General features: G+C 39.2%; 1 protein-coding gene across 1 annotated transcript in view; it reads right to left on the bottom strand.

Moving 5' to 3' along the window:
• Nucleotides 1-24,170, bottom strand: part of LAMA4 (laminin subunit alpha 4) — a 149,830-nt gene that overhangs the window by 34,288 nt on the left and 91,372 nt on the right. Inside the window, exons 13-18 of the mRNA XM_065888640.1 lie at nucleotides 12,301-12,449; nucleotides 8,972-9,113; nucleotides 8,267-8,363; nucleotides 3,643-3,759; nucleotides 1,888-2,067; nucleotides 874-890 (exon numbers count right to left, since the gene is read on the bottom strand). Of these exons, the coding sequence (XP_065744712.1) occupies nucleotides 874-890; nucleotides 1,888-2,067; nucleotides 3,643-3,759; nucleotides 8,267-8,363; nucleotides 8,972-9,113; nucleotides 12,301-12,449 (702 nt within the window). The remainder of the gene's footprint in view (nucleotides 1-873; nucleotides 891-1,887; nucleotides 2,068-3,642; nucleotides 3,760-8,266; nucleotides 8,364-8,971; nucleotides 9,114-12,300; nucleotides 12,450-24,170) is intronic.

Raw genomic sequence — 24,170 nt, 5'->3', positions numbered from 1 at the left:
CATCCAGAAAAGTGGCAGTTGTGCCAAGGTGAGGGGCAGCCATGGTTTATGGTCCCAGACAAAGGTGATGGTAGGAGCAGATCTTACTGACTTTTTAGGTTATGTTTTGTTGTGTGGGGAGGGGGGATGTATAACACACACAGAGAAAAGAGCACAAATCATAAGGATACAGCTTGATGAAAGAACCCCAGATACAGAGAATGCCGTAACTTCTCCAAAGTTTCATGGACTGGAGCACTGGCTCTCCATGTGTGGTCCCCAGACCAGCAACATGGAGGTGGGGCTCAGGTGACTCCAATGCACACTAGTGTTTGAGAACCACTGGACTTGAAAATAAATATCTTTGGGCAAACTCCTATCTAAGGGTAGGGCATGGTCACTGAGCATTAGCAGCTGAACAAAAGCAAGCCTCTTCCTGGAGCCAAACTAAACTCAGATTCAGAAGAATATGTCAGTGAGGACCTGGGAAACTTCTCTTTTCTGTACTTAGGAAACAAGGTGCTTCTCCAGCAAAAGGAATGAAATCAGGTAAATAATAGCTACTATCATGTAATGTATTTGTTAATACAGCGGTAAATATTTGTTATTTGGATCACTGACCACAATAGCTATGCTATAAAATGGCTATTGTTATAGTATAATAGTCTTCAACATCAGAGGCAATAAAGTATGTTTAAAGCACTACATTAAACGCTGATTATGAAAATGTGTACAAAACAGGTTTCTCTACCCTCAATTCTCTCAGAGAAAGGGAGCCACTTTAGAGTCTTTATGAAGTCTCATATTATGGTATGCTTTTTCATTTACTTTGTTTTGAACCACAAAATGCTATTTGAGGAAAGCACACAATCAGTGTTAGTCCTAGATGGTTACTGGCATCACTGATGGGACTGAACAAGGAGGAAAAAAATTAACACCAATTTAGTAAATATTCCTGAGGCAATATCTTTACAAATGTAAATATTGGATATCACGTAGGCAAATTTTTTAAAGATTAAGTTTCAAAAGAAATTGAGTGGTTACATGGAGGGCTCATGAATATATACTTAAAAGATGAGTATAAAAGAGCTATCTTCCTGTTACAGGAATGGATATTGTGCCCTGGGATAAAATTTCTAGCGATGGGCAAATCCATACGTGGATTTAAAAAGTTGGTTCTTAATCCAGATGAAAGTGAAGGGAATACGGTCTGCAAAACCATTCTGGAGAACTGGAAGTTCTAATCATGACAAAGACATTGATATTTAGGAGGTACGAAAAGATGGAATAAAAATATGAGACTGGAAAATAATTCTCAAGTAATATGTGATTTTAATATCTATGTATAACTAAATTAATTAGATAGATATCAACATATTTCATCTTCATTACTATATATTCAAGTTGGCCAACAGACTTTACTTCTTAATGGGAAGCTGAAGTTATATTTGGCCATATTCAGTACTTGTTGGTAATAACCTGCTTTACTCAGGTAAGGAAAAAGCAATGATGTTTAGTAACAGCAGTGCTGTTTAGTAAATTTTTTTCCTAAAAGCAAACCAATATTTTGTTAACATATTTATTCTAACAGGTGATTGCCCTTCTTCCCCAAAGAATCAATCTTACATTGATAAAAACAAGTGTTACCATTATTTCACGCAGAAAAAAATTAACTCAACCAGTCTGTCTGGTGTTTATTTATGGGAAATACATATATCTCCTATGTCCACACACATACATATATATTGATAGATGAACTGAGCAAAAAGTTTATCCTTTTCTAAGCTAACTCCTACAATATTCCAATCTAAAACTTGAATGAAAAAAATTGCTTCTTAACAAAAGATGTGTAGGGTTTAATGGCCAATTCCTCAATTGGATGCAAATTGTGAAGTTACTAAGTGATACCTGCATCTCTGGCAAAGTCCACTGCAGTGTTGTAAGCAGATGAGTCAAAATGTTGAAGATTCTGTGACCAGTTGGTTAGACTGTTAGCCATCGGGGCGGCCGCCTGCTGGACTTCCATTGTGGTCTTGTTAGCTTCCGCGGTGATCAGCTTGGACTGACCCAGGCGCTGCTGAGCGTCACCTTCACACAGAGCACAAGGACATTTACTTTGCAAAGAAGTAGGACATTTGATGGGGTCATGAATATCCATTTCATCACTGGGATGAAAGAGACCTCAAATTCAGGCTTTTCAGCCAAACCGAGATCTTTAAATAAATGTTAATTATGGTGTAAGTCAGGTACACTAGAATATTGTTAATAGTATTAACAAGTGAGCTTGAAAGACTCTAAAGTCTCATTAAAATCATGTCGTTCATTTAAAACATTTCCAAATTAAAGGGAAATTAAAAAAAAAGAGTAGTATTTCTTCAGGTTAGAGACCTGGTGAGGAAGCTACAGAAAATGAATATGAGATACTAACTCATAAAATGCCTATGTCTGAAATTCATTGTAAATATCACTTTCTTCTTTGTGGGACAGCTTCTGTCATAAAAATGATGCTCTAGTACAGAACTAAATTGATAAGGAAAGGTATTTTTGAATAAGAAAAGCAAGTTTCAAAAGAGATCTATAGTGAAATTTTTTAAAGTTATATATTTAAAGTAAAACCAATATAAGTTTACAACAAAACGGTTTTTTCCTGGGTAATGAGATTATAAAAGATTTCTCTTTTCTCTTTTCTTATTTTTCTATAATGGTCATGTATTATTTCTGTAATAAAAACAATTAAAAATCACTCAGGTGAGGTTGTAGCTTTAATTATTTTTAACTGGAGAAACATTTAACTTAACCCCACATGCTCTGAACTCTGATGGATGTAGCTTTGAATCCTGGGTCTGCTTCTTTTTGTTGCTGTGCCTTTTGGAGCAAGTTCCCCAACCTTGACAAGCTTCAGGGTTCACATCAGCCTAAAGGCAACAGCAATACTTTCCCACATGAGATAATGTTTGTAAAACACAGCCCAGTGCTTAGCATGTGGTAGCTCTGATGATGCTGATGACACCCTTCTGGCCAGGGCTTTGGCATCCTGTAGTTCTGTAGCTGAATTTGCTCTGTGTAGTGAAACACCACATCCAGCAGCAATGTGTTAACTTCCACTATGCCGGGAAAGGCACTTATGCGCCCGATCACATCTTTCTAAGATAGCACTAGTTCCAGATTAGGCAGCATGAGCGCTCTTGTTTTTCTCTCTGGCTCAGTGGTCTCCCTGCTTGCACTATAAGAACGACATGGCATGTAACAGAGAGCAGCTGTTTACTTCTGGGGCCAGAGAAACCCAATAACCAAATTAGGGCATATTCGTTAATGAAAAAGGATGTTCACAAGAAAGTAGGTTACCAAATAGTATAAACATCATGATCTCATTGACATGCATGCGTGCACGCACACACATACACACAAGATTGGAGGAAAATGCTCTCAAATTTAATTGTCACCCCTAGGTGATGTGACTACAGCTTTTATTATTTTCCAGGACTTTTGTGTGTATGTGTGTGCATGTGTGAGTGAGATAAACATAGTTTCTTTTGTCATCAGAAAGCAATATTTATTTATAAAAAGATTAATAAGCAAAGAATCACCTACTCTTTCCTCAAAGGTTTACCTTAATACTAGTGAACAAACAGATGAGCCTTAAGTTCTCCCTGAGATCCTCACCTCTCTCTGTGGCTTGTAGTCTCTTAATGGCATCATTTAATCTGTTTTTGAGGGCACTCTTCCTTGCTAGGGCTCCACCCACGCGCCTACTGGTGTCAGCCACTGCCTCGTCATTGCCTGTGGAGAAGAAGCCAAAAAAAGTACAAGTAGGGCAAAGATGCCAGGAAAGAAATCTCCATTGCAACAAGAAAAATTCTGGTTTGTATCACTAAGTAATCTGCAATATTCTGAATATAACATAACATAGAACACCAATTCTGGAAAGCGGCATTTCAACTCAGAGGTAAAGGATTGCAGAAAACTTGTAACACTGCTTCGGAGTGATTTAGGATGTCATAAAGTAACTCTTACGGATGTACAGATAATGGCTAACTTTTTTGATTGAAAAATATAGCACTGCTGTGACTAACAACTACGAGCAGCACGATTGATAAAGAGCTGAAAAGATCTATCTATACTTATGGTGACAACTGGTTAGATAAGAATAATTATTTTTTCTTGATTGTTTTAATAAATTTTAATTGATATACAACACACATCTAGAAAAGGGTACACAATTATAAGTGTACAGCCTGATGAGTTTTCACAGACTGAACACAAAATATAACCAGCGCCCAGGTCAAGAAAAGCATTTTTAAAAGCCTTATTAGCCCGTTATGGTTTCCTGGGACCTCCATGATTACCCAAAGGTGACCACTATTCTGAATGCTATCTCTGCCCGTTAGTTGTGTCTATTTTTAAGCTTTATTCAGAAGAAATGATAGAGTATTGCAATTTTTTATATCTTTTTGTATCTGTCTTAATTTTTGTACAGTTGTAAGTCTTGATATTGGGTAGTTTAAGTCCTTCAGTTTTTTTTTTTTAATTCAAGACTGTGCTGGCTATTCTTGCCTACCCCCATCCACCCCCATTTCCAAAGAAATTCTAAAAGCATCCTGTATATGTATATACAGTTCTGGTACTTTAATTGAGATTATATTGAATCTATAGATAAATTTTGGCAGAAACTGTTATTTTTACAAATTCAAGTCTTCCACTTAATGAACACAGTTTTTATTTATTCTTCCCTAGATCTAAATTCTCATTTTGATCTCCATTTATTTAGATCATCTTTTAATTTCTTCAGTAGCATATTATAGTTTTATGTGTAAAGATCTTAGCATCTTGCATCAGATTTATTCCTAGGTAATTTATGTTATTGCAAATGGTGTTATTTTAAAAATAGTTAATTTCTAATTGTTTTACATAGAATTAAACTGGATATTTACACATTGAATTGATAATGTGGGGAATCCCTGTTTTATTTCCAATCTTAATGGGAAAGCTTTCAATATTTCAGTATGAATATTGGTTTGTTGAATATTATTTTATTATTCTTTATTAGATTATGGGAGTTTCCTTCTATTCCTAGTTTGCTATGAGTTTTTTTAAAACATGAGTGGGTAGCGAGTTTTGTTAAATGATCTTCCTGCATGTAGTGAGATAAGCATATGAATGTTCTCCTGTGTTCTGTAAATATGGTGAATTGCTACTGATGTTTTAAATGTTAAAATATCATTGAAATCCTGGAATAAACCCAACTTGGTCATGTATTACCATTTCTATGTATGCTAGGTTTGATTGGCTAATATCCTGATTAGGAGTTTCACATCTCTGTTTAAGAGAGAATTTGGCTTATATTTTTCCTTGTTTATAACATCCTTAGGTTTTGATATCTAAGTTTTGTTGGCTTCATAGAAGAAAGAGAGTATTTCCTCCTTTTCTATTTTCTGGAAGAATTTATGTACTAATGGTGTCATTTCTTCTTTAAGTGTTTCAGAGAATTCACTGGTGGAGCCATCTGAGCCTTGAGATTTCTTTGTGGGAGGGCTTAATTACTGGTTAGATTTATTATACACATGTATATACATACAGTTCTATCAGATTTTCTATTCATTCTTGCATCAGTTTTGATAATTAGTCTTTTTCTTAAAAAATTATTCTTGAAAATGTACTTGTAGCATAGACCCTAACTGAGGCTACCTTGGCACAAATCTAAAAAAGTCATGATGTAATATCTTGTCACCTGAACTGAAGGATCAACTTTCCCAAGAATTCTTGTTTCATGCTTTGTTTACTTCCAAAGCATCAGGAAATGTATGTATCTTGACAAACAAAAAAATAATTTCTTCACTTCCCCTTCTTTTCTTTCTCTCCAATGGGCTTGCAAATATATACCCTCCCATGGTGTACTGTCTTTTTTCAATTATACAGTCTTGGTGTGCTTGGTTTATTGTTCAGTTATCTTTTCCCCATACATGTACATAATGGGTATATATGGGTGATGCTTAGTTGATCCTGTCAATGTACTTGTACCAAGTACAATGTAACCAAAGTACAAGCATTTCTTTCTTGTTTCCTCTGGGTAGTGCCAAAAATTTCCCAGAATTCAAGGAGGGTCTTAAACATACTTTGTTGTTGTTTTGCACCCTCTCTTCCTCTTTTAGTTTCAATTTTTGAATATTGTAATACAAGCAATCTATTCAGCTCTTCCTTTTGGGTCTTGTTACTGCAAAAAACACTTGCTGATATACTGAGAAAGAATATATTTAACTGTATTTGGAGTTTTTGATAAAATAGGAGAAAGGAAGTCTATTTGGGGCTGGATGTTTATAAGAAGAAATGCTTCATAAAAAGTCTGTCCTATTTGGAACCCACTGTCTTACATAGACATTTTTCATTTTACCAATTAATTCAGTAGAAGATTTTAAAAGACAGCAGCTTCCTGAGTTTATTACAGATGGCTATTTGATATAGATAATGAAAAAAAGGAAATCTGGTAAATAAAGATTACTGATCATTGAAATTCATTTGGAAATGAATTAACAGTAATCTGAAATTACAGTGTAACTCAACAGATGAAATATGGTTCAATTTGAAAACCTGAATTTATATTACAAACATGCATATTTTATAACTGAATTTTTTTTTTTTTTGGCGGTACGCAGGCCTCTCACCGTTGTGGCCTCTCTCGCCGCTGAGCACAGGCTCCAGACGCGCAGGGCCAGCGGCCATGGCTCACGGGCCCAGCCGCTCCGCGGCATGTGGGATCCTCCCGGACCGGGGCACGAACCCGTGTCCCCTGAATCGGCAGGCGGACCCCCAACCACTGCGCCACCCGGGAAGCCCCAAACATGCATATTTTCTAAAGGGAGGCAAGTTCTGATCCACACAGTCCTAACTCCCCATCAGTGTCCCTTTGGCAAATAAACATATGAAGGGATTTAACCAAACAAGATCATGAAATAGGCGACCAGATCTGAAAAATATTCAAAGAGACCAAAGCAGAGAGATTTCTCTACACATAAAATATGGAACTTTGAAGAGACAGCATTATCAGAATAGAAAAATTGCTTTCATGAGGTTCAACAAATCAGTAATGACAGGATTGAGAAAATACTTTGCAAATTATCAAGGAGAATGAAGTATTTAAGTCACTGCATTGTGAAGACCCACATACTCTGGTCTTCACAAACAAAAGCAATACATACATATGACAACATTTATCCAAAAATATTTTAATATAAGTATTCTAATTCTTTACTGCTAACATTCTAATTCTTTTCTAAAGAGCATGTTTAAGACTAAACTTGTATAATGAATTAATTAGAATGAAGAAACAGCATTTTTATTGTCTGTTTACTCAGATAATAGCTGCTTTATGGTAATTAAATAGTTAAATAGTCTGCATATGAAAAACAAATGCATTTATGTTCTCTATATAATGGCTCTACATTTAAAAAAGAGAGAAAATGTACAGTTAGACTGCAGGTTAATTGCTTTGATAAAATCACATGAAATTTTCAAACTTGGTCTTTGTTTTTAGGTGGTAGAAGTTAGCTAGATAATGGATTTCCAACCTCATTAGTCAATGCTCTAATATCCTCAGGAATGAGCTCATTACCTCAGCGATGAGTAAGGTTTAGTAAAATTCTTTGATTGTTTTCAAGAGTAACTCATAAGATTCAAAACTAACTGAAATGATTTCACTTTTATTTTTTCCTGCCTCTCCCACTCTGGGATGTGCTTGATTTAGCAGGTGCAGATACCAACCTTTGGAAGTGCTTTCTTCCATATGGTCATTAGGCTTGTCCTAAATACAGCAACCTTGTATAACACAAACTACAAGAAAGTGCAAAAAACCAGATGGCTTTGTGGTACCCTGTCCTCCTGACTCTCACAGTGCTGACCCATCCCTTCATGGTAAAATTGTAAAGAGCCTTCTGAATTGTTCAAGGAAGGTTACGTTACGTGCAGTATAATTTTAGGGTTAAAGTGTATTTTATGGTACTATCTCCTTGAAAATTGGCATTCATGGTAGGTTTCTATTAATTAGCCTTTTTGATTAGCAAGAATATCCACTATATATTGGATAACTATATGTTTCCATGTAATTTTACTACATGGAATTTTTTTAAACCACAATTTATTTGAAAATATCTAATACTTGCTTTTTTATTATTCAGATGAAATATAATTTATTCTTTAATCCTAGCATTTTGAAACCTCTGTTTATATGCAGAAACACTGTGTGAAAGGAGGGAAGCAGCTATAAATCAGAAGACAGGAAAGAGAAAATATTTACTAGAATTTGCCCTTGCTTGCAGCTCTCTGGCTTGACTGAGGAGGTTCTCACTCTCATCTTTATGGTAAATGATTTGCGTATCAATCCCACTCACAGCCTACAAGGAAATTGGATGGAGAGAGTAAGAATGACGGCAGAAGAAATCAACTTTTCATCGTTCTAGGATTTAAATGATACAGTTTATCTGCTAAACACCAAGCAAGATACATACAGCTTCATTTTCACAGCTCACAATCAAGGTCAAATGTGAACATGAGAAAATAATATCCTTGACATTTTCAAGATAAATGGCTTTTGAGGAAAATTCAGTGAACTTGGAATAGTGCTTGGCCAAGGGCCCACCAAAGTGCTTGTCATGAAAAAGCTGTTCAATAAACAATTTTTGAGTTGAGGAAATCTGAATGTATGCATAAAGTATCTTTTCTATCAGCAGGAACTAGTCTTAAATATTTTTTACGCAGGGACTTTGGTTTAAAAAAGCTGTCAAAGACATTGGCATTTGCTGATTGGAGTATGACACATCTTGAAGAACCTGCATTACTGAAAACATTCATAACATAAATAAAATGGTCTTTTCTTAGTTCTCCTGCCCTTTCTGCCATTTGTATTACATTGGAAGCTCAACAGATGACATTAGGAAACAGAAAAGTCATAAGCCAGGAAAAGGCAACATATAAATGAATGTTAAAGTAAGGGAATACTCACATCATAAATTCGATCAGTGATGTTCAAAGCCTGTTCTGCCATTTCGTTGGCTTCACTAACATAATTGGCAATATTTTCATAGACATTTGAAGCGTCCAAAGCCTTCTGTACCAGCCCATTCACATCTGAACTGTGCAAATTCCTGTTAATAAACAAACGTGGCATTATTTCTCCTTCTTACCTCCTTGGGAAATAGGGCCATTTTAAGGGCCTGATTGGAGCACTTCTGGGACCAAAGGTACTTCCTTCCTGTTATTTAAAGTACCTGGCTGGGCAAGGTTTTCCCGAGCTGCCTTTCCTAAGGGCACATTTTCTTTGCATTCCTCTACTTTTGGTTCCCTCAAGGCTTCACCTTGTTTTGGCTCCTTGGCAACTGCCTGCCTGGCAGTAGCCTCAGGGAAAGAAAATGCTGATTTAAAAACAGCGTCTGCACCTCTTTACTCAAGAGTTTGTTTACGTGGTGAAGTCAGGCAGAAGAATGAACCCACAATCATCCCCACCTGCTGCTTACCCGAATCAGCATTGTTATTTCCTCCCTGGCAAAGAAACTAAGGCCCTTGGAGAGGGTGCATAACCTCAGCTGGTGTTAAATATCAGTTGGTTTCACTCTATTCAATCTTTTTTCCTTCTTTTATATAACAGATCACATTTTTCTTTAAGAAAGGTTATAACACATATTGAGCATCATGTACAGATACTGGGCTAGCCCCGTTCCATATATTATGTGTCTAAATCTTACCACACCCATGAAGTTGATATTGTTATTCCTTTTTTCCATAAAAGTTGCTGAGGCTCTGAGGAAGGGTGCATAGCTTGCCCAGGGCAAACATGGTTAAGGTCTCACTCCTGAGGCCCAGCTGCCCCCGCTTAAGTGCACAGCCTCATCTCACAACCACCCCTGCCCTGACACCATGTTCTCTGCCTTTGTCCCTTCTGGCCCCTGTAAGGTTCCTCTAACATTTACTGATACCCATGATGCACTGGACACCCTCACGTAGAGGTTGATAACAGTATGTGCCTCAGAGGATTCATATGAGGTCTAACAGGGATAAAATATGTGTAATGCTTGGTTCCATGCCTGGCATGCAGTAAATCTCAGGATTTATTATACCTAAACCATTTCCTAAATGGAAATTTCAAACTGTAAGTGTATCCACACAATAATTCATATTATTGACAAACACTTCTTCCTCTATAATACAAACTCCAGCCCCCTCTTCTGCAGCTCATCCTAAATCCTTTGTCTTAATTTTATTCAGTCTTAACTCCACCAGTTCCATACTGTTTTCCCATTTCTAGAAATTTATGACTAGTATCACTTTATTCATCAGTAACTTCTCAGAAGATTCTCTGTGATGCAGTACATGACACTGCAGATCCTACACTGGCTCCTCTCTTCACACCACCCTGACCTACTGAGCTCAGCCAATTGTTTCTCAGCCTCCTCCAACCAGTTTCAGTCCCTGTACACCGGCTTAGGCTCAGAGGAACTTCCTCTTTATTTCCTTGGCAACTTTCTTCTTTTTTGTCGGAGTTCACCATCATTCTGGCTCCTCTGCAGTAGGGCTGACAACCATTCAGGGGCCCAAAAAGATGCTTTCATGTTAACTTTTTTAAAATCAGAAGAAAAAAATGAGGATAACAATAATGATTACATTAGCCTTTATACCAATGTAGTAATGACATATAATTAAAAAAATTTTTTTATGGCCCATGAAGGTCATAACGCAGCCCTGCTCTGCAGAGGAAATTCTGATCCAAATGCCTGCTACTTAAATCTCCCCACAACCCCCTGTTCTCAGAAATGGCACAGAGAGTAAAACTTGAGGAAGTTTTAAAAGAAAGGGATAAACGGTATAAAATGTTACCAATATTTATTAATACTTAAAAATTTTGCTGGCTAGAGTGGTGAGCAGATATATCAAAGAGCTTGAAACAAAAAGCCTTTATTACTTTGTTTTCATTACTAGGCACAAAACAGGTACTACATCAATATAGAAAATAAAGATGTGCTTTTGAAATGGAAGCTTCTTGATGAATTATGTTTATCTCTGTTTGAGGCAAAACATGCAAACCACTGGGTACACCAGATAGATGCTGAAGAATATTCACATTTTGAAGTGAAGACGTCTATAAATTTGGATGTTTTCCTGAATATATGTAGTCAGAGATATGCTAAACATAAAAAAGGGACTTCAGGGTGATTGATATTTCTGATTATGTTTCATGTAAAGCATGGGGTAACTTCCTTAGAAGTTCTAGCTGGAACACTGTTTGCTGCAGGGTTGAGAAGGTCTGTGTTAGGATCCCATTCAATGGGATGTAGTTACTAAATGACAAAAGAACAACGAAGAGGGCCACAGAATTAATCTCAAAAATAATAATCTACCAATACAGTTGTTACCAAAACTAGTATTTTCTCCAAGTTCCATTTTATTGGCTTGATCAGAAGCACATTCCCTGGGAGCATGACACTGAGCTGGATACAACACCATCTCACACACCAAGGTTTTACCCATGATCTCTCCATCCCCACTCCCACCCCTGCCCTTGGCAATCAGGAAAGAAAGGTGATTTAAGTTTTGAACAGAAGTGAATACTGGGTCTTATTTTATTCATGACCTTCACGATCCTTGTTTCTAATTGCCAGACTTGCAATCTTTCTCTATAATGATCTCATTATTTACCTATTTTTTCAGGGTCATGAATTCAATGCCAGTCTTTTAGTACATTTCAATTAACATTAAATGAGTGCTTAGGACTCTCTTCTAGATACTGCGAGGAAAATTATCAATTGATTTTTCTCTTAACAGGTGCTGAAATCAAATAGTTCCTGCTGGGCACTGGGGAATGGTTGGAGTATCTGCCACAAGTCCCTCGTATTGCCACCTTCCAACCAGCTTTACTTAAGACACTTGGGTGTGGAAAGCTAATGCTGTCTCTGAAATAAATGGGTGATGATGGCAGAATTAGACCTTGCAGAAGGATCTGATTTACTTGATACTATTTTGGGCAGCAGTTATATCCCTATAACTAAAATGTGTTAGGTTATCTTATCAATAATGTGGAACAGAACTACCCCTCCCACAACACAGATCTCTAATCTGACAGATTTTTTAAAATCGAAAAACTGTCTCCCCAAAGCAACTGCAATAAACAATAATTGTCTCTCAGACTGACCAACCAACAAACAGAAAAACAAATAAGCAAACCCAACTCTAAAACCAAACTGCTAACACTGTATCCCAGCAACCCTGTCATGTGAAACTGAATAAAAATAAGTTACTCAGCCTATAAAGATGTTTGCATTTCTAAAACCAGGATATTACCTGCTCAATTCATCAGCCTCTTGTTGAAGGTTCTGTGCATGGTCAACAGCTTCCTGAACTAAATCATGACTGAGGTTGCTTAGGTTGGATAGTTTTCTTTGTAGTTCATTTTTGGCTCCATCTATTTCAGCATAAATCCCTGATGCATTCTAAAAATATTTAAAAAAGAATTGAATTTAGAGGGACTTAAAATATTCTTCCCAGGGAGCACCAAAGATAATCTCTATTCCTCCTTACTATGGAGTTCAGTAAGTTTCAGAACAGATCTACAAGAGTCTAAAAGGTCATACATAGATATTTATCTACTTGCATCTTCAACTCCTTCTCTACTGATTGCTTCCCTACAATTCAGACATGCTCTGCCATCTCTCGTCCGAAAAGAAAACTAAACAGAAACCCTCCATTGTCCACACTTCTCCCTAATGTTATTACCCTACTTTTTTATCCCTTTCATAGCAAAATAGACACCCCCCCAAAAAAAAAGTGTTTATGCATGCTATCTCTATCTCATCACCTTTAAATTCACGCTTTTGACCTATTCCAGTCTGGATTTTACCTCAATACTCCACCAACACAGAAATTCACTTAATGATTTCTGAGTTACTAAACCTACTGGGTATCACTCAGTTCTCATCTTATCTGACCTCTCAGCTGTATTTCTTTTGCTGACTACTCTCCCTGACACTCACGTTGTAACATGACCTCTCTTAATTTTCAATTCAACAGTAGACCTATGATCTTAGCTAAAGACCACGCACAGGATGCTGCTGCAAACCTATGACTTTCAGCCTTGGCTGGGCCCTCAACGCTGAAAAGAATTCTCTCTCCCGGTCACTCTCATAGTGACTCTAAACACTGTCACCATTCCAAAGCCAATAATAATTCCTTCCCCCACCCCTTTCCGATTCTCATCAGGTCACTTTATTTTCTTTTTTATTTAGAAGACATAAGCTAACTGTTAGTGGGAACACTTTTTTCCAGCTCCCAATGCGATATTCCTTCCCTATGAAGGCAGCTCAATTAGTGGAACTACAGGCCTTTCCACCTTTTCCTTATTCTGCCCTGAGAGGAGGAGTGGTTTATTTGCTTGGTCAATTTAGGGGATAACTATACAGAGCCTGCTCAACTCCACCCGTCTGCTCTTGGGAGCAAGCAGCTAGCAGAAAGCTGAGTTTCCCTGTGCTCCTGCACACAGCAAAAGCTGTCCTGGGGAGAAGCCCCTCCCTGCCCCAGGAACCCTGCGGTGTTGCCGGTCTCCTTGGGCAGACCTGCCTAATTCTGGGATTGAGTATCAGCAATCCCACTTGGCTAAGAGATCTCTTAAGAAGCCACACCCTCAGTTTAGCTGAAATAAAGGTGATATTCTTGGTCGTAATATTTACTGTTTATTTTTCAACTTGTTTAGAACTTGGGTGCTGAAAGGGGTACCATTTTTTGATAGCCCCTAAGAGCCTCCAACACCGACAACCAGGAGTTTCCCCAACTCTTTGCTACCACCCCCAGCTCCCTCCCCAGCCAACCCTATACACTTACTTATAGCTACATCTTCCTCATATTTTAAGATGAAAAGTGTTCCTGTTCTGTACAAGGCATGCTCCCCTATTTTCTCAGTGCCCCTGTTTTCTGTTTTCTTGCTCCCTAGCTATTGGCTCTTCTCAGATATAAATATGCTTACGTTCCTACTAACAAACAAACAAACAAACAAACAATTACTTGACTCTAGCTTCCCCTACAGCTTCTTCTCTTGTGTTGATGAAGTGCTCACTACAGAAATGGTTCTTGCCCCAAGGTTCCCAATGTCAGACCCCATACTGCCAGGTCCATTAGACACTTTCCTGTATTTACCAGATCTGTCTCTGGTTTGTGACAGTGTTGGTCACAGTCTCTGCCTTAAAACCCTCTTTTCCCCCAGTTTCTGTGATGCTGCTCTCTCCTGGTCTCCTATTTCTCTGGCCAGGCAGAAGACTTTCAAAGCTGGTGTTCCTAGGGGCTAGACTCAGGCCTTTCCTGTCTGAGCCATCTAACTCCTTTCTCTGAACCCAGCCTTTTAGTCTTCTGATCCATTCTCCACCACCCTGCAGGAATGGTGAACTTTCTATTAAGCAAATCTGATCATATTATTTCCCTTCTCAAAATCAGCCACTTGCTTTGCATGAACAAATCCAATTCCTAAGCGAGGCTTCAGCAACTGACTCCTCCTCTTACTAATTTCATCATTTCTTAACACTTCCCACCCAACCGCATCCCATGGTCCAAACTTGACTAATTGTTGTTTTCATGCTCTGTAATTTTTTCTGGCACCTGTGCCTTTTCACATATTTTCTCTGTCTGGAGTAACTTCTCTTTATTTTCTGTCTGATCCACCTGGAAAAGTTATACTCATCCTTCCAAATTCAGCTCAGATACCACTTCCTTTATGAAGCCATCTCTAACCTCTCTAGGGTGAGCTGTGTTGCCACATATTTCAATTATCCACGTGCCACACAACTGTTATGATTTCACATTATTATTCCACCCACCAGATTATATAATCTTAGAAGGCAGGGACTATGTTTAATTTATTTTTATACTCCCAGAATGTAGCATAGTCCCTAGCACATAGGGTTTATGTTATAACTACAGCATTAAGGGTGTAGTCCATTTCGTTGGTCATCTGGGGAACAAGACTGTGAAAAAAAAGTTTTTAGTTGTATAAGCAGAAAAAATACCATGGATATTCTACCTTTACTCATTAATTTGCTCAACAAATATTCATTGTGTACCCACTATGTGCCAGGTACTCTTTCAGGATATAGAACACATAGCTATGAACACAGTCTCTACTCTCAAGGAATTTACAATCTAGTGGGAATATACAGTAATAAATAAAACAAGTGATTAAATAAATGAACAAGCTAATTTCAGGGAATAAAAAATATTTTGAATAAAAGATAACAGGTACGGGGCTTCCCTGGTGGCACACTGGTTGAGAGTCCGCCTGCCGATGCAGGGGACACAGGTTCGTGCCCCGGTCCGGGAGGATCCCACATGCCGCGGAGCGGCTGGGCCTGTGAGCCATGGCCGCTGAGCCTGCGCGTCCGGAGCCTGTGCTCTGCAACGGGAGAGGCCACAACAGTGACAGGCCCGCATACCGCAAAAAAAAAAAAGATAACAGGTACGATGGGTTAGAAAGTGACTGAGGGCAAGAGAGCTACTTGGACTGAATGTTCACAAGGACACTAGCCATTTGAAGATCTGGGGATATCAGGTGCAAAAGTCCTGAGGCAAGAAAAAGTATGGTATGTTTGAAAAACAGGGAGGAGTTGGAGTGTATGAACAGGAGTGCGCTGAAGTGTAGTGAGGAGGGAGAGAGTGGGTATGAGGTCAGAGAGGTGAGCCAGAGTAAGGTCACTTAGGGCCTCATGGGCCATGTAGCATGAGTTTGTTTCTTACTTTAAGTATCACTGGAGGTTTTGTGCGGGATAAACAATGTTATCTGATTATGTTTTTAAAGGATTGTTCTGCTGCTGCGTAGAGAATGGATCTTGAGGGGCAGGTGTGGAGGCAAATGAATCAGTAGGAGGCTCTTTCAGAAGTCCATACTGGAGATGAGGAGACTTGGACCCATACTCAAGAGTAGCAGCAGAGAAGAGGGTAGTGGTCAGAAATCAGCATTCGGTTTGGAGGTAGGGCCAACAGGTCTTGTTGAAATGGGAGTGAGGGGAAAGGAGAAATCAAGAAGGACTCCAGAATTTTGATTTGAGCAATTGGATTGTGCCAGTTACTGAGCTAGGTAAAACTAGGGAAGAGGGTGTTATTCAGAATATGTTAAGTTTGATATGCCTATTACACACCTAAGTGGTAGATGAAACTGTGATTTAGCTACATACCACACTGAGTTCTTACTTGAAAACGTCAAGTATGCATTTGGATATAGAAGCTTGGAACTCAGTGGAGGTCTCAGAGCTAGAGGTACACATTGTGGAATCATGCATCTAATTGTTCTTTAAAGTCATGGGATTCATTGCGATCAACTAGGGAGAGAGTATAAGTAGAAAAAAGGGCCCAGGACTGAGCACTGAGCCATTCATTATCCAGAGCAGGGACCAACATGGCCCAGGGCCAAGTGTGGTCTGAGGCCTATTTTTATATAGCTCCCCACTAGGAATATTTTTTACATTTTTAAAGAGTTCTAAAAAACATCAAGCCAAACCAAACAAAGAAGAATAAGGGAGAACAGTTTTATGTGGCCTGCAGAGCATAAAATATTTACCATGTAGTGGACATGCAGAGGCGAAGCTATCAAAGTTGGCTGAGAAGAAATGGCCATGGAGGAAGGAGAAGAATCAGATGAGTGGGGTATTGGAGAACCCAGGACAGGAGCTCCAAGTGTTTAAAAATAGAGGGAAGGGTAATTAGTGGCAGGGCTAATAAAGCTGAGGAGAGAGAAACAACCATGGTTTTGGCTATGTTGAGGTCGCTAATGACTTGGACAAAAACAGTCTCAGTGAAGGGACATGGAATCCCACTTGGAGTGGGTTGAGTACAGTAGTCAGCAGGTGGCTGGAAGGTGGAAACAGCAACTGTAAATGACTCTTGAGATGTTTTGCTGTGAAGCAGAGTAATGGGGCAGAGATTAGAGGGGATGTGAGCAGGGTTGTTCTTCTTTTTAATTTTTAAAAGGTAGGAGACACTAGAGTATGTTTCTGTGTTGGCAGTAATGACTCAGTAAAGAGTAAGAATTGGGCAAAACAGAAGAGAGAGGGCACAGTTTGGGAGTGAAACCCAGCAACCATGTTTTTGAGCAGAGGAAGGATGGGATTCAGAGCATAGGTGGAGGGAGTAAACTTTGGCAGGAGAAGGGACGTTTCACTAATTATAATAGGTAGGAAGGTAGAAGTGTAGATACACATGCAGGTAGACTGGTAGCTTTGGGGAGGGAAGATGAGGGGAATTATCCTCTCTTTGTTCCTAATTTTCAGCAAAGCATGAAGCAAATTCACCAGCCAGACTGACAGAAGGGGAGGTGGGTTTCCCACCAGTCATATTGGCTTCTCTGGTGTGGCCACGATGCTGAGGGTACTTGGGTTTACAGGGTTAAGGGATTAGAATTCTCAGGTGAGTACAATAGGGGAAGAGGTAAGTATGGAAGTAAAGGGTGTTTCCAAAGAATGATTATACTGATAATTTTAGCTTAAGGAAGGAACGGCAAACGAGATGGAGGAGGTTTTGCCGTGGCTAGAGAATTGGTGGAGTGTGCCTTTTAGAGTAAGTGAGATAAGAGGTGGTACTCAGGGAGGGAGGTGCTTGATACTGGGATTTGGGAGAGGCATTCTTAGTGATGACAAGATCTGGGTCTGGTCATACTAGGGATTACAGAGGTGGATGGGAGGAAAAGCTTGTTGGACAGGAGAAGTTCAAGGAACCGGAGGTCTGAGAGCTGGTGGACTCATCCATCTGGATTTTGATGTCAGCAAGGATAGTGGTGGAAGTAGGGATGGAGAGGAAGACAGGGATGGAAAGGAAGCTAAAATAGTCAAAGAATGAGATGGTGATCAGATGACTTTAAAATAATATCCTTTTGGGCTTCCCTGGTGGCGCAGTGGTTGAGGGTCTGCCTGCCGATGCAGGGAACACGGGTTCATGTCCTGGTCCAGGAAGATCCCACATGCCGCGGAGCGGCTGGGCCTATGAGCCATGGCTGCTGAGCCTGCGCGTCCAGAGCCTGTGCTCTGCAACAGGAGAGGCCACAACAGTGAGAGGCCCGCGTACCACAAAAAAAAAAAAAAAAAAAAAAAAATCCTTTTAAAGGTAATAAAAATGAGCTAGGAGTACTTTTGTGGGAAAGGAACCAAGATGGCAGAGTAGAAGGACGTGCTATCACTCCCTCTTGTGAGAACACCAGAATCACAACTAGTTGCTGGACAATCATCGACAGGAAGACACTGGAACTCACCAAAAAAAGATACCCCACATCCAAAGACAAAGGAGAAGCCTCAGTGAGATGGTAGGAGGGGCGCAGTCATAGTAAAACAAATCCTGTAACTGCTGGGTGGGTGGCTCACAGACTGGAGAACACTTATACCACAGAAGTCCACCCACTGGAGTGAAGGTTCTGAGCCCCACGTCAGGCTTCCCAACCTGGGGGTCTGTCAACGGGAGGAGGAATTCCTCGAGAATCAGACTTTGAAGGCTAGTGGGATTTGATTGCAGGACTTCGACAGGACTAGGGGAAACAGACACTCCACTCTTGGAGGGCACACACAAAGTAGTATGCGCTTTGGGACCCAGGGTAAGGGGCAGTGACCCTGGGGGAGACTGAACCAGATCTACCTGCTAGTGTTGGAGGGTCTCCTGCAGAGGTGGGGGGAGTGGTGGCTGTGGCTCACCATGGGGACAAGGACACTGGCAGCAGAGGTTCTGGGAAGTACTCCTTGGCATGAGCCCTCCCAGAGTCTGTCATTAGCCCCACCAAAGAGCCCAGGTAGGCTCCAGTGTTGGGTTGCCTCAGGCCAAACAACCAACAGGGAGGGAACCCAGCCCCACCCATCAACAATCAAGGGGATTAAAGTTTTACTGAGCTCTTCCCACCAGAGCAGTCAGCTCTACCCACCACCAGTCCCTCCCATCAGGAAACTTACACAAGGCTCTGAGATAGCCTCATCCACCAGAGGGCAGACAGCAGAAGCAAGAAGAACTACAATCCTGCAGCCTGTGGAACAAAAACCACATTCACAGAAAGATAAACAAGATGAAAAGGCAGAGGGCTATGTACCAGATGAAGGAACAAGATAAAACCCCAGAAAAACAACTAAATGAAGTGGAGATAGGCAACCTTCCAGAAAAGGAATTCAGAATAACGATAGTGAAGATGATCCAGGACCTCGGAAAAAGAATGGAGGCAAAGATTGAGAAGATGCAAGAAATGTTTAACAAAGACCTAGAAGAATTAAAGAACAAACAAACAGAGATGAACAATACAATAACTGAAATGAAAAATACACTAGAAGGAATCAATAGCAGAATAACTGAGGCAGAAGAACGGATAAGTGATCTGGAAGATAGAATGGTGGAATTCACTGCTGAGGAACAGAATAAAGAAAAAAGAATGAAATGAAATGAAGACAGCCTAAGAGACCTCTGGGACAACATAAAATGCAACAACATTCGCATTATAGGGGTCCCAGAAGGAGAAGAGAGAGAAAGGACCCGAGAAAATATCTGAAGAGATTATAGCTGAAAACTTCCCTAACATGAGAAAGGAAATAGCTACCCAAGTCCAGGAAGCGCAGAGAGTCCCATACAGGATAAACCCAAGAAGAAACATGCTGAGACACATAGTAATCAAACTGGCAAAAATTAAAGACAAAGAAAAATTAATGAAAGCAGCAAGGGAAAAACGACAAATAACATACAAGGGAACTCCCATACGGTTAACAGCTGATTTCTCAGCAGAAACTCTACAAGCCAGAAGGGAGTGGCAAGATATGCTTAAAGTGATGACAGGGAAGGACCTACAACCAAGATTACTCTACCCAGCAAGAATCTCATTCAGATTTGATGGAGAAATCAAAAGCTTTACAGACAAGCAAAAGCTAAGGGAATTCAGCACCACCAAACCAGCTCTACAACAAATTCTAAAGGAACTTCTCTAAGGGGGAAACACAAGAGAAGAAAAGGACCTACAAAAACAAACCCAAAGGGCTTCCCTGGTGGCGCAGTGGTTGAGAATCTGCCTGCTAATGCAGGGGGGACGGGTTCAAGCCCTGGTCTGGGAGGATCCCATGTGCCATGGAGCAACTGGGCCCGTGAGCCACAAGTACTGAGCCTGCGCATCTGGAGCCTGTGCTCTCCAACGGGAGAGGCCGTGATGGTGAGAGGCCCACGCACCGTGATGAGGAGTGGCCCCCGCTTGCCACAACTGGAGAGAGCCCTCGCACAGAAACAAAGACCCAACACAGCAAAAATTAATAAATTAATTAATTAAAAAAAAACAAAAAAACAAACCCAAAACAATTAAGAAAATGGTCATAGGAATATACATATCAATAATTACCTTATATGAGAATGGATTAAATGCTCCAACCAAAAGAAACAGGCTTGCTGAATGGATACAAAAACAAGACCCATATATATGCTGTCTACAAGAGACCCACTTCAGACCTAGGGACACATACAGACTGAAAGTAAGGGGATGGAAAAACATATTCCATGCAAATGGAAATCAAAAGAAAGCTGCAGTAGCAATACTCATATCAGATAAAACAGACTTTAAAATAAAGAATCTTACAAGACACAAGGAAGGACACTACAGAGATCAATCCAAGAAGAAGATATAACAATTATACATTTTTATGCACCCAACGTAGGAGGATCTCAATGCATAAGGCCACTGCTAACAGCTATAAAAGAGGAAATCGACAGGAACACAATAATAGTGGGGGACTTTAACACCTCACTTACACCAATGGATAGATCATCAAAAATGAAAATAAATAAGGAAACAGAAGCTTTAAATGACACAATAGACCAGATAGATTTAATTGATCTTTATAGGACATTCCATCCAAAAACAGCAGATTACACTTTCTTCTCAACTGCGCACAGAACATTCTCCAGGATAGATCACATCTTGGGTCACAAATCAAGACTCAGTAAATTCAAGAAAACTGAAATCGTATCAAGCATCTTTTCTGACCACAACACCATGAGATTAGAAATGAATTACAGGGGAAAAAACGTTAAAAACACAAACACATGGAGGCTAAACACTACGTTACTAAATAACCAAGAGATCACTGAAGAAATCAAAGAGGAAATCAAAAAATACCTGGAGACAAATGACAATGAGAACACAATGATCCAAAACCTATGAGATGCAGCAAAAACAATTATAAGAGGGAAGTTTATAGTTATAAAGCCTACCTCAAGAAACAAGAAAAATCTCAAATAAACAGTCCAACCTTATACCTAAAGGAACTGGAGAAAGAAGAACAAACAAAACCCAAACTTAGCAGAAGGAAAGAAATCATAAAGATCAGAGCAGAAATAAATGAAATAGAAACAAAGAAAACAATAGCAAAGATCAATAAAACTAAAAGCTGGTTCTTTGAGAAGATAAACAAAATTGATAAACCATTAGCCAGATTCATCAAGAAAAAGAGGGAGAGGACTCAAATCAATAAAATTAGAAATGAAAAAGGAGAAGTTACAACAGACACCACAGAAATACAAACATCCTAAGATACTACTACAAGCAACACTATGCCAATAAAATGGACAACCTGGAAGACATGGACAAATTCTTAGAAATGTATAACCTTCCAAGACTGAACCAGGAAGAAACAGAAAATATGAACAGACCAATCACAAGTAATGAAATTGAAACTTTCATTAAAGATCTTCCAACAAACAAAAGTCCAGGACCAGATGGCTTCACAGGCAAACTGTATCAAACATTTAGAGAAGAACTAACACCTATCCTTTTCAAACTCTTCCAAAAATTTGCAGAGGAAGGAACACTCCCAAACTCATTCTGAGGCCACCATCATGCCGATACCAAAACCAGACAAAGATACTACAAAAAAAGAAAATTACAGACCAATATCACTAATGAATATAGATGCAAATTTCCTCAACAAAATACCAGCAAACAGAATCCAACAACACATGAAAAGGATCATATACCATGATCAAGTGGGATTTATCCCAGGGATACAAGGATTCTTCAATATACGCAAATCAATCAATGTGATACACCATATTAACAAATTGAAGAATAAAAACCATATGATCATCTCAATAGATGCAGAAAAAGCTTTTGACGAAATCCAACACCCATTTATGATAAAAACTCTCCAGAAAGTGGGCATAGAGGGAAGCTACCTCAACGTAATAAAGGCCATATATGACAAACCCACAGCAAACAGCATTTGCAATGGTGAAAAACTGAACACATTTCCTCTAAGATCAGGAACAAGACAAGGATGTCCACTCTCACCACTATTACTCAACATAGTTTTGGAAGTCCTAGCCACAGCAATCAGAGAAGAAAAAGATATAAAAGGAATACAAATTGGAAAAGAAGACGTAAAATTGTCACTGTTTACAGATGACATGATAGTATACATACAGAATCCTAAAAATGCCACCAGAAAACTACTAGAGCTAATCAATGAATTTGGTAGAGTTGCAGGATACAAAATTAATGCACAGAAATCTCTTGCATTCCTATACACTAATGATGAAAACTCTGAAAGAGAAATTAAGGAAACAGTCCCATTTACCATTGCAACAAAAAGGATAAAATACCTAGGAATAAACCTACCTAGGGAGACAAAAGACCTCTATGCAGAAAACTGTAAGACACTGATGAAAGAAATTAAAGATGATACCAACAGATGGAGAGATATACCATGTTCTTGGATTGGAAGAATCAATATTGTGAAAATGACTACACTACCTAAAGCAATCTCCAGATTCAGTGCAATCCCTGGCAAATTACCAATGGCAATTTTTACGGAACTAGAACAAAAAATCTTAAAATTTGTATGGAGACACAAAAAACCCCGAATAGCCAAAGCAGTCTTGAGGGGAAAAAAACAGTGCTGGAGGAATCAGACTCCCTGACTTCAGACTATACGACAAAACTACAGTAATCAAGACAATATGGTACTGGCACAGAAACAGAAATGTAGATCAAGGAAGAAGATAGAAAGCCCAGAGATAAACCACGCATCTATGGTCAACTAATCTATGACAAAGGAGGCAAGGATACACAATGGAGAAAAGACAGTCTCTTCAATAAGTGGTGCTGGGAAAACTGGACAACTACATGTAAAAGAATGAAATTAGAACACTCCCGAACACCATACACAAAAATAAACTCAAAATGGATTCAAGACCTAAATGTAAGACCAGACACTGTAAAACTCTTAGAGGAAAACATAGGAAGAACACTCTTTGACATAAAATCACAGCAAGATCTTTTTTGATCCACCTCCTACAGTAATGGAAATAAAAACAAAAATAAACAAATGGGACCTAATGAAACTTCAAAGCTTTTGCACAGCAAAGGAAACCATAAAGACGACGAAAAGACAACCCTCAGAATGGGAGAAAATATTTGCAAATGAATCAACGGACAAAGGATTAATCTCCAAAATATATAAACAGCTCATGCAGCTCAATATTAAAGAAACAAACAACCCAATCCAAAAATGGGCAGAAGACCTAAATAGACATTTCTCCAAAGAAGACATACAGATGGCCAAGAAGTGCATGAAAAGCTGCTCAACATCACTAATTATTAGAGAAATGCAAATCAAAACTACAGTGAGGTATCACCACACACCAATTAGAATGGGCATCGTCAGAAAATCTACGAACAAGAAATGCTGGAGAGGGTGTGGAGAAAAGGGAACCCTCTTGCACTGTTGGTGGGAATGTAAACTGATATAGCCACTATGGAGAACAGTATGGAGGTTCCTTAAAAAACTGAAAATAGAATTACCATATGACCCAGCAATCCCACTAGTGGGCATATACCCAGAGAAAACCATAATTCAAAAAGACACATGCACCCCAGTGTTCACTGCAGCACTATTTACAATAGCCAGGTCATGGAAGCAATCTAAGACAGACGAATGGATAAAGGAGATGTGGTACATATATACAGCGGAATATTACTCAGTCATAAAAAGGAATGAAATTGAGTCATTTGTTGAGATGTTGATGGATCTAGAGACTGTCATACAGAGTGAAGTAAGTCAGAAAGAGAAAAAGAAATATCGTATATTAACGCATGTATGTGGAACCTAGAAAAATGGTACGGATGAACCGTTTTGCAGGGCAGAAGTTGAGACACAGATGTAGAGAACAAACGTATGTAC

Source organism: Phocoena phocoena, chromosome 12 (genome assembly GCF_963924675.1).
Source record: "Phocoena phocoena chromosome 12, mPhoPho1.1, whole genome shotgun sequence".
Taxonomy (NCBI): Eukaryota; Metazoa; Chordata; class Mammalia; order Artiodactyla; family Phocoenidae; genus Phocoena; species Phocoena phocoena.
Note: the sequence above shows the minus strand (reverse complement) of the source record. Positions and strands in the feature narration are given on the sequence as shown.